Below are 13,566 nucleotides of genomic sequence, written 5' to 3'. Positions count from 1 at the left end.
ATTAGTTTTATAAACAATAATTGAAGATATTCGGCCACTTTTTTCAAATAAAGGTTCAGAAAACTCCAGCGATGATCTCAACAAAATGGCGGTTCCCGATCCTGAATCATTTAAATTTATTAATGAAAGGTGTGATGGAATAAAAGAAAAATTAGAGTAACATACTTCCTGTAGAAACAGTATGTCAACATCATTATTGTACACAAAATCTCGTAGAAGGAATTTGTTGACCAAGCTATTAGAACTATTCAAATTAACAGATGCTATTCTCAAAATATAATTCATGACTGAACAAAAATTATGTAAAAAGAAAATTACAAAGAAAATAAAAATTCAATTACTGGTAAAAAGCAGAAAGGAAAAAAAACTAACCTACATTCGGACTAGCTTTGCTAACTTCGTCTACCTTACCTCCACTGTCACGCAAACGTTGCACCTTCTTTTTATTCCTGGTCATCATACCTTGAGATGCGCGGATCGATGTTTGATGAAGATCCATTTCCTCAGAAGCTAGACTTTCGGAGTCCGAGCTGGCTTCTGAGCCCGAACGCGGCACCGTCTCATTGGTCCCCTTCGGCCGTCCTCGCTTCCGGTTGTCATCTACGCAATCCATACCCATCTCGGTAACATCTTTCGGGTGGCTTTCGTCGGTTGACGTCGTTGGCATCGCATCATTCGCATCACCGATTGCGGGCGACGCCTCTTCGGTAGCTTCCATCGTCGAATCCAAATTTCGCTGGGTTGGAGAGGAAGAAGGTTGTGCGCTGCGTCTCGGTTTCGCTGCAGCCGGGAATAAAGCGTTCAAACTCGTGAGTCCGTTTTGGGCGACGTCGGATGAAGACGAACTCGGGAGCATCGCTGGCGATCGAACTTTCAACGGTTTCGACCACGTGTTGCTGGCAATTGTGCTGTATGATGGTTTCTGTGTTTGAATGTTTTCCACTCCCTGCTCTTCCGGCTTGCCTTCCGCTCGACGGTTTTGGTCCATCCGCTCATTTACCGAGATCTTGGGACAATTGATCTTCAAATGCTCGGTGCTGCCACATTTGAAGCATTTGTTGATCAATCCTTCGTAAAAGACACGAGCGCGTATATTTCGTATATGCACGCTGCTGGGGATTTCTACTCCTTCGTCCAACTCCATGTAGACTCCACGAACCGAAGTCCAGATAGGAAATCCAGTGTCGGCACCATATTTTTCCCGAACAGCTCGCTGAACTTTGCCAAATTTTGACATCGCTGTCCAAATCTCCCGGTCATCGATCTCCGGGGGAAGGTTGAATAGTCTCACATAACGGACGACAGCTGATGCTGGAGACAGTTGAACCGCACTTTTCCCACTTGTACCGTGATGGAAATCCATCGTTCCTGGGTGATTCTGCAACGTTGCCTGCAGATCACTATCAGTTTTAAATTTAACGATAACTGATAACTCTGGGCGATCTTTGTACATGGCCAACAGATTGTCGGGTTTGAGGCCAAGTTTCCCTTTCAGAAACTCAAATATTTGAGCTTCTGTTGGTTCCGTGCTTCCACGCTGGAATCGTATACGAAGCGAATTCGCTTTTAACTCCAGTTCCGCCATATTCCTTTCTTTACTTAGGAATTGAATTGAAGCTATTGTTACCGCTCAGCTTTAAAGCCGACGGTGCGTGGTTAGAAAAAAAAACTATTGGAGCTTGAAGAATTTGCGTCTAACTCGCACGATCACCAAACACGAACTGTGTTCAACACACGGTATGCGCCTGTATTATCAAAATGTTCGTGGGCTGAAATCAAAAATCTCCGAATGTTTCATCTCAACATCGGAGCTCAGTTACGATATCTACACCTTTACTGAAACCTGGCTTGACTCTTCGGTACCTTCAAGTCAACTTTTCTGTTCAGATTACGTTGTTTTTCGTTCCGACAGAAGTATTTCCAACAGCAGGCGCAGGCGGGGTGGAGGAGTTCTCATGGCTATTTCGAGAAAATTTAGCTCATCCATCGTTACAATTGGGAATGCCAGTAGCATCGAAAACTTGTGGGTGAAAGTGTCCTATGCACATCGTTCGGTTTTGATCGGATTATCGTATATTCCACCGGAAAAAAGCCAGGATATCTCCGTTCTAGATCTTCATGTGAGTGCTCTATCGGAAGCTAGATTGCAACATCCTTCATGCGGTATAATTTTTATTGGCGATTTTAACCAACCTCAATTATTGTGGATCCCTGGTCAAGGTAACAACTTGTTGATCGATCCCTCGTCGGTGATAAGTACGGCAAGTGCCTCTCTAGTGGATGGAACTATTTTGAATGGAATGCATCAACGTAACGGTTTACGGAACTTTCATAATCGAACGCTGGATTTAGTCTTCACCGATGAATCTATCTTGATCAGCACCATCATCGAGGCCAATGAAGTTGTTGTTCCCATAGACGTGCATCATCCTCCGTTTGAATTCGACATTTCGTTCCCGAATCCTGTAGCTTTTATTGAGGACTTCGACTCGTCCGCTCGTGACTTCCGTCGTGCTGACTTTGAGGTATTGAACCGAGCGCTATCTGAAATTGACTGGACGAATCTTCAAAGATGTGCTGATGTAGATATGGCTGTGAGTACATTCTGCTCCATTTTGAGTGAAGTTTTCGATAATTCTGTACCACTGGTAAGACCTCCTCTCCGACCTCCTTGGACAAATAGTCGCCTAAAACAGCTAAAACAGATTCGATCGAAATGGCTACGACTGTTTAGTAGCTCCCGCTGCCCGTTTTTAAAAACAAAATTGAATGATGCCACCAGAAGATATCGGATCTACAATCGCCTCTGCTATCGTCGCTATTTAGATCGCACACAATCTGACCTTCGCCGTAATCCAAAAACGTTCTGGAAGTTCGTTAACACCAAAAGGAAGGAGTCTGGTCTACCTGCGGTGCTTCATTTGAACGACAGAACCGCCGAATCTTCTGCCGAGAAATGTAACCTATTTGCCAATCACTTTTCCAGTGTTTTCCCAATCCAATCGTTAAGTGCAGATCAAATCAATGCAGCGGTAACATTATTACCCAGAGATGTGTTAGACCTTGACATCTTCGCTATTACCGAAGAAATGGTTCTTGATGCTATCAATAATTTGAAGTTTTCTACCTCAACCGGTAAAGATGGCATACCTTCGTGCGTTTTAAAAAGATGTAGCGCCGTACTGGTAAAGCCACTCACTCACATATTCAACCTGTCCTTCGAACAACAAAAATTTCCTGCCAGCTGGAAGAGATCATTCATGAGCCCTATCTTTAAAAAAGGTGACAAACAGGACGTGCGTAATTACCGAGGTGTCACGTCGCTAGCTGCCTGCTCTAAGGTTTTGGAGAGGATCGTCAACAATGCAATGTTTTCTTCGTGCCGGAGCTGGATTTCTGAAAATCAGCATGGATTTTTTCCCAAAAGATCAGTAACCTCAAATCTGGCAGTTTTCACATCATTCTGTTTATCCAATATCGATGGCGGCAAGCAAATTGATGCCATATATACTGACATTACTGCCGCGTTTGATTCAGTGAATCACGAAATTTTGCTTAAGAAGCTACAACATTTAGGATTTTCCGAAAGACTGTGTGTATGGATCAGGAGCTACCTAACAAACCGTCGTTTAGCTGTCAGAATTGGCTCTGCTGAATCAATCGACTTCATTCCAACTTCAGGGGTACCACAAGGCAGTAATTTGGGCCCATTACTGTTCACGCTGTTCTGCAATGATATTAACATGCTTCTTGTTGGATGTGGAGTACTCCTGTATGCGGATGATCTGAAAATATTTCTGACCATAAACAGCCTAACTGATTGCCACGAATTACAACAATACCTCGATACAGTAGTGAACTGGTGTGCAGTCAACCTTCTAGTTTTGAGTGTTGCTAAGTGTTGTATCATAACATTTGGACGCAGGAAACAACCTTTCGTGCACGATTATAATATTCTGGGCGAACAATTGCATCGTGTAGACCAAATTAAAGATCTTGGTGTTATTCTAGACAGTCATATGACTTTCAAGCACCACTACTCTGCAACTATCGAGAAAGCTAACCGGATGCTGGGATTTATCTTACGTTTGAGCAAAGAATTCACTGATCCTGTCTGCCTGCGAGCTCTATACTGCTGTTTGGTTCGTTCAACATTAGAATCTGCAAGCCTAGTGTGGTGGCCATTTGAAGCTGTGTGGATTGCGCGTTTCGAAGCAATTCAAAGAAGATTCGTACGATATGCTCTTCGGGAATTGCCTTGGGAGAACCCTCTTAACCTGCCACCGTATGCTCAGCGTTGTGCCCTACTGGGACTTCACACACTCTCGGATCGTCATGCCATCGGCCAGTCACTGTTCGTGGCGAAGGTTTTACGAAATGAAATCGATTGTTCATGGCTTCTTTCTCGATGTAATATCTATGCCCCTGAAAGAGCTCTGCGAAATCGTGACTGGCTTTCACTAGAATCAAGAAGCACTCGGTATGGTAGTAACGACCCTTTACGTTCCGCAAAAATAAGCTTTCTACGTTTTTATACGCTTTTTGACTTCAATGTATGTACAACAACCTTTAAACGACGGATTGAATCTTATTTAAGTGACGAATTGAGAAATAATAATTAGAAACATCATCGTTCGTGCAATGTAACTTTTATGTAACCTTAAATTAAGTATATCATTAAGACAACTATGTCAGATGGTTTATAAAACAATAAAACAATAAAACAATAAAACAATAAAACAATAAAACAATAAAACAATAAAACAATAAAACAATAATCAAATTATGATAATAGATCAAAGATATTCAAGAGTAACTATCTGGACTAAAAACTAATGCAAAAACCTCAAAAATCCATCCCAAGCTTTAAATCTGCTACAGTTTTCAAAATTTTCCCACTCCTTTATAGAATAACGTTGTCAGATTTTTTTCAGCACGTATCCGGGCTGGACAAATCCATGCTTTTTTATATTAAAACCTGGCAAAATCCGGGTATTTGATTTCAAAATTGTCGACCAAAATCCAGGCAATACCGGGCAATTTTGGTCCAAACCTAGGAATTGCTCATCAAAAATCTATAAAAAAAAACTTTAAAAAACCTTTCATGATTATTTTTTTGAAACTTGCTGCAAAAATTTTGGACGCTTAGTAACTACACAATTTGTTTTTTTAAGTTTGATTGAAGAATGAGAATGAAAACAAACCCGGGCAAAATCCGGGCTTTTTCAATGGAATCCGGGAAACGGGGCGGACCGGACTTTTCCCAAATTTTATATTAAATATCCGGGCCAATCCGGTTAAAACCAGGCAATCTGGAAATCTGATTATAAAAAATTCAGTTCTGAATATTAAATTTTAAATCAAACCCATTCTGAAGGTTCTGGTTCCATATGCCCATAACAAAAATTATATTTCGACATACTTTCGTATTTCTGATTCTGTATCAAGTTTAGGATTCTTGATTTTCAGTTCGAGTAATCATAAGAAATTAAGAATGGAAAGCTGCTTTGAAATCCTGGCTCAAATTCGGTTTTGCATTTCATATGAAATTTGAATAATGTTTCTCGAAAATCACATGCATTTTCAGTAGATTTAAAATTATAAATAAAGAAGAATTTTGTTTTATATTAATGTTCGAAATTCTTAAACTTTATTTTAGCACAAAATTTAAACATGCTTCTAGGTAGCGATCCTAAATTGAAAACTCAGATTCAGTTTCATCATTTGAAATTAACATTTTTAACCAGATTCACAAAACAGATCAAAAATCAATCATTGAAATGATGAATGAAGATTAAACCAGCTCTACAGAATTTAAATAATAGATTCATGAATGAGGGCTCAAAGGCTTTTATAATAAAGTTCTAATCTAGAAGTAAGATTCCTAAATCATATTTTTTGTACATTTCAAAAATTGTATAGAAATTTGGAAATAGATTCAAAGTTCAATTGAATGAGTTTTTCAATCAACATAAAATAGTTGAGAAATTCAAGAGAACATGAACTTAAAAATTTGCTTGTCAATTCAATTTCCAAATATCATATTTTTGATCAGAATTAGTTTGTATATACAATTCAACTGAAAATCACAAATCTAAAGTAGAATTTGAGTAAATTTTCGAAGTTATGATTCCTGCAAAATATCCCAAATTATATTAAAAAAAATCATCCACAAGATTTTTATCATGGAATTGATTTTTCATGAAAAATATTTCCAGTTAAAGAAACATGTACCTGATATTCACTTAAAAAATCTGCATTAAATACTTTATTTTTTCAGTGTATTGTTAAACATTATTAATATTGCAGTTTTAAAGCATAATTTCAAACTAAAATCCTTAATTTAGTTCAAGTTTGCATCAAACATATTTGATCCGAATTTTTTTTTATCTCTTACTGTTTTTTATTTTGTTAATTTTTTTTATTTTCATCAAAGGTTAGAATCTTAGAATTTGCAAAAGAGTTCAGAAGATTGGGCTTGTTTGATTTGAGTATAGAATAAGTTTTTTTAAAGAAATTGAAGTCTACCCTAAAAAGAACTTATTTTATGCTCAAATCAAATAACTTTGATCTACCAGACTTTTAAACAAATTCAAAAATTTCAACCATCGATGAAAGCAAATTTCATATTTTGGCTTCATTATAAAAATTTAGCGCACCATTTAGGCTAAGGACCACAGTTTTAAAGTTACTTTTTTAAAGTTTTTTCAAATGACACTTTATTATCATTCGTGTCTTCTCTAAAGTAACGATTTCATACAAAAACTATTAATGAGTACTTGAAAATGAATAATCATCTAGTTACAAACATAATTTGTTTTATTATTTTTTATTCGTGTTTTGTTGGGCAAAAAATCATAGGTAAAAATAAGTCACCAAAACCCCCCCCATGAGTCATTTCTTCCTACGGCCCTGCATAGGATAGTATTTGTGTACTAGGCTAGGAATATGTTTGGAAAGATGGGATGGTAGATATTTGAAAACGAGAAATGATTTTATAATTGTTTGTTCCCCTCCTCCCCATTCATCCATATGTGAAATGGAAAGGGGGAGGGGGATCTCATACGATTTTTTACACAACATGATGCTGATCAAGCAAATGGAACCAAATTTGGCATAACGGGGTATTTGAGTACGAAAAATATTTGTATGATGATTTGGATTACTTCTTTGAAAAAAATTTGGCATGGAAGCTATCATTCAATGAAAACAAAATGATGATGACATAGTTTTTCACATCGTGAGATAGTTTTTAAAGTTTTTGATTCTTATAGAAAATTAAAAAACCGTGCCATAGATGTACAAATTTTAACATTTTTAGATGCCGTTAAAAACTTAACCCAGTATGACGGATTGGCTTGATGATATCAGCTACAAACTTTTCATTGCTTTTATTATCCTGTAAACTGTTGGTATAAAAATATTTATCGGATAATCACCCATTTTTGCTTGAATTAATATTTTTATGATTCACCAGTCTGGCCTAAAATGTATGAAAATGCAAATCAAAGTTTCAACTTTTATATATGATTGTTTTGCATCACACGTTTGTTAATTTCAAAATTTCACCAATTCAAACATTATTTTTTATAATTTCAGTTAGAATAAATTTTTGTAGTATTTTTTACCCCTAAATGTATGCAGCACTCATATGCTTTTTAAAAACAAACACAAAAAATGGAAAAATTAATTCGAACAAAACCAAAATTTCTGCAATTGGTGCTTTATGCTTTAAGACATCACAAGTATATCAAAACATCGCAGTGATTGTTTTTTCCCGGTGCGTTATCAAAAGTTAATGCGATTTTTCGTTCAAAGTGGTGGCAAAAAGTAATACCTAGCTTAAAAATTGTAGTGGACCGCAACGTTATAAATATTTGATTTCGACGCGAGGACATCGATTTGTAGTGTGAATATGTGTAGTTTTTAGGAGAACCCGTTTTTTCTAGTTGCTTATCGAGCCTTGTGGGGGTGGTGTTTGTGCGTCTGAGAAAAGATGGTAAAAGAATCTCGATTGGCGGAAATGCATCTGGAAAATGCCTGGCAATTGACATTCATTCAACTGTTCATGACATATTCTAGATTCAAGCGAAACGGACTTTGTTTTGGATCATCTTGGTAGTCAAATAAAAATTGAATATGTGCTGTGGTATACAAATTTTACATCTAACCCCGTTGCATGTTGCCCGTCATGGAATTAAACAAACCAATGATAATCTAGTTTTTTTCAAACAAGAAAGCATTTTGCAAGCCTCCATCCATGAGACAGTTCTTTCTACGGCCTAGGCGCGGTCCTATGGGGGGGGTAATCGGGGTGATCACCCCCCCCCCCAAGCGGCAAAAATCCGTTACAAAATACCCGCAAAAGCTCGAATTTCTATAAAAAGTTGGAACTTTTCTAAGTAGATGTGCTTTCAATTTTAAAAATTTTCCACTCCGTGGGGGTGTTTATTCAACAAAAAAGTTAATTTATCACTTAAAAGGCTCAATATTGAAAAAAGTCGGTCCACCAAACTCAAGCAGTTGTAACTTAGGATTCTCTGGACTGAATTATACCAAATAACTTTTGTTGATAAGTTACTCAACAAAAGTGTATTGTTGAGTGTTGATTTGGAATTTGTTAGTAATAAAATTTAGGGACAACTTTTTTTTAAATTGTCACTAATTTCTCTCATATGCCTCAATTAACACGAGCAAATCGCAACAAATTTTAGTATTTGCTTCAAATTCAAAGCTTCTGAATTCTTGATTTGGTTTTTAATTTTAATGAAATGAAAAATTTGGAAATGTCATATAGGGGGGTGAAAATGGTTATAACACTGAAATATTTGAAATATTTGTTCTGCTTTCGTCATACATTTATTGCCTTCAATTGCAAAATAACAAATCAGGTTCTGAATCACAGTAAAGAATCTCTTTCGCGAGAATTTTTCACCTTCAATTAATCCACCATTCAAATATGAATTAAAAGCTTAAAATTCATAAACTATATTATGAAATTCAAAAACAAAAATTTAAATTGTAGATCTGATTTTATTTAATTCTGTTTTAAATGTACCACATCAAACATTTATATTATGGATGACTGTGAAAAAAAATACAAGTACTGCCAAACAGAAATCGAATATAAAATATTCATAGTAAGAGTTTAAATTTTAAAAAATCCTCTCAAGAGATTTCAGCAACAATAAATCGAAGAAAGAGATTACGTTTTATGACTTTTGCGTTTTATATGAGTTTTTAGTGCCAAAAAGGAACAAAAAAGTGTTTATATCAGCTGTTTCAGGAATTGGTGTTGGAGATAGAGATTCAAATTCATCTCTAGAACCCAAAATCTGCATTCAAAACTATAACACAAGAAAACAAAATTTACTTTTTCCGAAGTGCAAAGAATGTGAAAACTGATTTCAACTTATTTAGGAGCTCTAAATGCAAATTTGTATTATTTTATCAGCTCTTTTTCCGGTATAAATTTTGAAAATACAAGGCTCATTGGAGAAATTTGTGCACTTTTAAGCAAAAGTGTAAAATATCAAAAAAATTGAGAAAAAAGGTATTTACCTAATGATCAATTTTCATAAAGGCTGTGAGTAATTTACCATGAGAGAAAATTATAGAAGTAAGTATCTTTCCCCATTCAGGGCTGGTAGCGGTTTGACAATGAAATAGTAGGGACTTTAGTGACCAAAATTTGAAAAAAAGTGACCAAAAAGTGACTTTGAGGACCGAAAAAAGTGACCAAATAGTGACTTTGTAGAACGAAAAATTAACTTTGAAGTACAAAAAATGTGACCAGTCAGGCCCGTGCGATGGACCCTTCCGGGGGGGTTTTCAAAATTCAAATTTAGATAAAATTAATAACAATACTAAAAATAAACAATTGAAAAGGAAAGGGTTTTCTTACACCATTTGTCACTCATGTTCAACAGAAAAACTAAAAAAAATTACTGATAAACAAAATTTTGGAAACTTATTACAATGAATGTTTCAAATTTTCGATAAGTCAAGAAAGTAAGAAATAAATTAGTTTCAAAAGAATTTCTTAGCAAATTTAAAATTAAAAAATATCTGAGTTTAAAATAAATGTCAAATCTTGTACAAAACTTAGCATGAATAGATGTTAGGAAAATGATAATAATTGTTAATTTTTATTCATCTAAATTTGGAATTCTTTTCCTCATTTTTAACTGGAAGTTTAGTGAGAAATTCCGCTGTAATTTTTTAATTTGAACAAAAACTATTTAATCACGATTTAAAATGTAAATTACCGATTACTGAATAAGAAATGAATTTTGAACAGAATTTATTCAATGTTTGATGTTTTAATTTAATTTTATAAAAAGAAGAATATATTAATAATTATTTTAAAAGTGCCAGTTATAGAAGCCAGACATAAAACCTTTAATAAAGTAAAATCCTCCATGTTCAACTACACTGACAAAGTAATGTTAGAAAATGAGTAATTATGTGATTGATAAAAACTGATAAAAAATTAAAAATAATGAGTTCAAAACTTTTGTTATTAATATTCAAAGCACAAATCAAATACAAAGTTAGTTAACACTGCGTATTAAAAATTATTTTTAAAGTTGCTACTTAGAACAATTTTTCAAACTTTTTAAATAATTTTAAAAATCTTGATCGATCCAAAAAACATGATTTCATATAAAAAATATTAATAAAAAGTGTTTAAATTTTCAATCGCAGGTTTTTAAGCTTTTAAGTACAAGCTCTGAGTATTTTGTTTCTTTTGATTAAAATATTGGGTCCTGAAAGAACAGAAGGTTGAAATTATGTTTTATTATTAAAAATTTGAAGTTAAAGGCATATGGTTGAAGAACACGAAAATTCAGAATTTAAAAACAAGGAAACAATTGTTAAAAATATGTCTTAAAAAATTTAAAAAGTTTGATTGAAAAAAATCCGGCAAGTATTAGAAAATTGAAAAAAAACGTACAATAAAATTCGGTAAATTTATTTGAAAATTGAAAAAACAATATGAAAATAAAAAATATTAGTTTTTAAAAACATTTCAGGAAGAGTTTTTTCAATAAACATGTTTCACCATAACCATTTTGGTGCTTATTTTTTTAATTATTGATTTGGTAAATAGTGTCCTCAACTAGAAATTTCGTCAAATTCGGCCGAACACATTTAGTTTTGGTGATAAAGAGTTTATTACTAGTAAAATTGATAGATAACTGATTCTGGAAAAATGTCATTACAAGTATTTTTGACATCACAGCAGAAAGTGTAAAAAACTTGATTCTATTTAAAGCTCATTAATTCATATAAAACTTTTATTTCTAAATAATATGTTTTTGATTTGAGTTTTTGTAAAAAGAAAGTGCAGAAACTTCTCTAAAGATCCTCTAACCTCACTCGAAAAGCGGCGCGTCGAACTGCAGCAAGGTTTTATATTCGACACATTGACCAACCGTATTGACAGTGCTTACATTCTACAACGTGTTAACATTTATGTACCAACGAGAACACTTTGACAACGTAGGTTTCTTTCAATTCCTCACCACCGTACTGCCTATGGCCAAAACCACCCTATTGACAAGTGTTGTTAACTTTTTAATTAAGTGTTTGATTTGTTTAATTTTAATATGTGCAAACGTCGTTTTAAAATAGGCTTAAAAAGAATTTCCTAGTTTTTAAGTCATCAGTCTGTACGGTAATTAAACCAAAGACGAAATAAATAATAATAAATATAAAATCTGATAGAAATATTGCAAATTAGTTGAAATTACCGTTTAAATTCATTGCACCTAAAAAAATGTAATTTTTGTGGCCTTGTGTAAATTTTTTCAACACTTTTTTTAAGTATTTAGAAGAACAAAAAACACGAAATAAAATTGAGTCTGAAATTGTTTTTTAAAGAATATTTCATATCATCATAACATTTGTTATGACATAAGAGATTTTTTTTCATAAAAAAAATGGTTCGTTTCAATCTCAGTCTTAGTTACACTTCTTAATAAATACCCATTCTGAAGACGAGATAGAATTTTGGTATATCAAGTTATGAGTTTCAATACATTAGGTTGATTGAACTAAAAATTAAAATCTACAATCAAAGTTAGTTTCAATTCATGAACGTCAAATAATGTCGTAGATCGAAATGTCTCAAGCCAAGGGTGATTCATGCCGAAATTCCGCCGGAGGCGAAAAAAATTTCTGACTGACTGATCAAGTAATTTACCGTTACTACCGTCAATATTAACACGCGCAATTCAAATTACTCTTTCATTGGTTTATTATCGGTGAAAAAAGTGACTTTTGGTGATAAAAGTGACAATTTTTCGGAAAATAGTGACTTTAGTGACCAAATGATGAAAAAAGTGACTTTTTAGTGACTGACCCAAAAAAAGTGACCAAGTCACTAAAAAGTGACTCGCTACCAGCCCTGCCCATTTTGTAAAATACGAAGATTATCTAGACTAAATCTGTATTGTTTTTTTTCGGGAATTTGTTACTTTTAAGCACTATTCCCTCTGACCTGCATCGTTGAATGAATAAAGGATAATGAAAAGATTCAGCATATTTTTTGTTGTTCAGGTTAGTTACTTCATCAATTATCATTGATCGATTTCACTCTGAACTGCTAAGTTTTAAAATTACTCAATGCCAGAAAATAAGAAGGGAAAAAAACAGACAAAAAAATCGAGGTTGTGACGCAAAATGCTTCCAAAATCAGTTTGCCACGGTTTTAATTTTTCCCTTGGGAATTAAAACTATCCCCTTATCATTCTACTATTTTTTCGGCAACAAGGCATTCTATCATGCAAAACAGTCAGAAGATCTTATAGTGATTTTAACAAAGACTCCTGGATTTCTAGATCTACAGCAATGATGTCACCGATACTGCGTTCAGCTCATCTACACAATAATATTGAAATTTTAATTTAAAATTTAGCTTAAGGTTTGATATTCTTAATCTTAAAGCTTGGCTATTTCAATTGGAAATGATTGAGACTGTTCACTAAAGAAGAGTATTAACCCTTCATTTCATGATTTTTTTTATTTTTCCTTAAAAATTATTTTTTACAGTTGGAAATTATGAGGACGTCAAGAAAAGAAATTAAATTAAATTACGATTTTTCACTATTTCCATACATAAATTGTTGCAAATTTGTTACTTTATGAAACGAAAGGTTAACATTTAGAATATACCCTTCATTTCATAATTTTCTTTATAATTCAAAATTATTTAAAAAATTGGTAATTATCTGAAAGTGAACAAAGATTGATTGGAGCTTTTCTTTGTAATTTATTTGTTGTAATACAATTAAAATTGAAAATTTTGAATGAAAACTTTAAATTCAAGAGCAAATCAAATAAAATTCGGTTCCAGAATTAAGAAACTGATTTTGATAATCGGTTTTTTTCTACAAATTTATATTTAAAGTGTTAATTTTATATATTGAAATTTGAAAATTATAATAGTAAATTTCCAAATCACGATTCAGTAAAATACCCCAATGAAGAATTCAATGCCCGTTAGTTATGTTTGTTAATTTGTTTATCGGGCTTATCGGTGAAAAGTAAAATACTTCCGAT

General features: G+C 33.7%; 1 protein-coding gene across 1 annotated transcript; it reads left to right on the top strand.

The window, feature by feature from the left end:
- The first annotated feature begins 1,955 nt into the window (after positions 1-1,955).
- On the top strand, positions 1,956-4,914 carry LOC129737930 (uncharacterized). Its single transcript, XM_055729100.1, has 2 exons — positions 1,956-3,135; positions 4,910-4,914. Exons 1-2 carry the CDS (start codon positions 1,956-1,958, stop codon positions 4,912-4,914), a joined length of 1,185 nt encoding a protein of 394 aa, XP_055585075.1.
- Positions 4,915-13,566: the final 8,652 nt, after the last annotated feature.

This window comes from Uranotaenia lowii, chromosome 1 (genome assembly GCF_029784155.1).
Source record: "Uranotaenia lowii strain MFRU-FL chromosome 1, ASM2978415v1, whole genome shotgun sequence".
Classification (NCBI taxonomy): domain Eukaryota; kingdom Metazoa; phylum Arthropoda; class Insecta; order Diptera; family Culicidae; genus Uranotaenia; species Uranotaenia lowii.
Note: the sequence above shows the minus strand (reverse complement) of the source record. Positions and strands in the feature narration are given on the sequence as shown.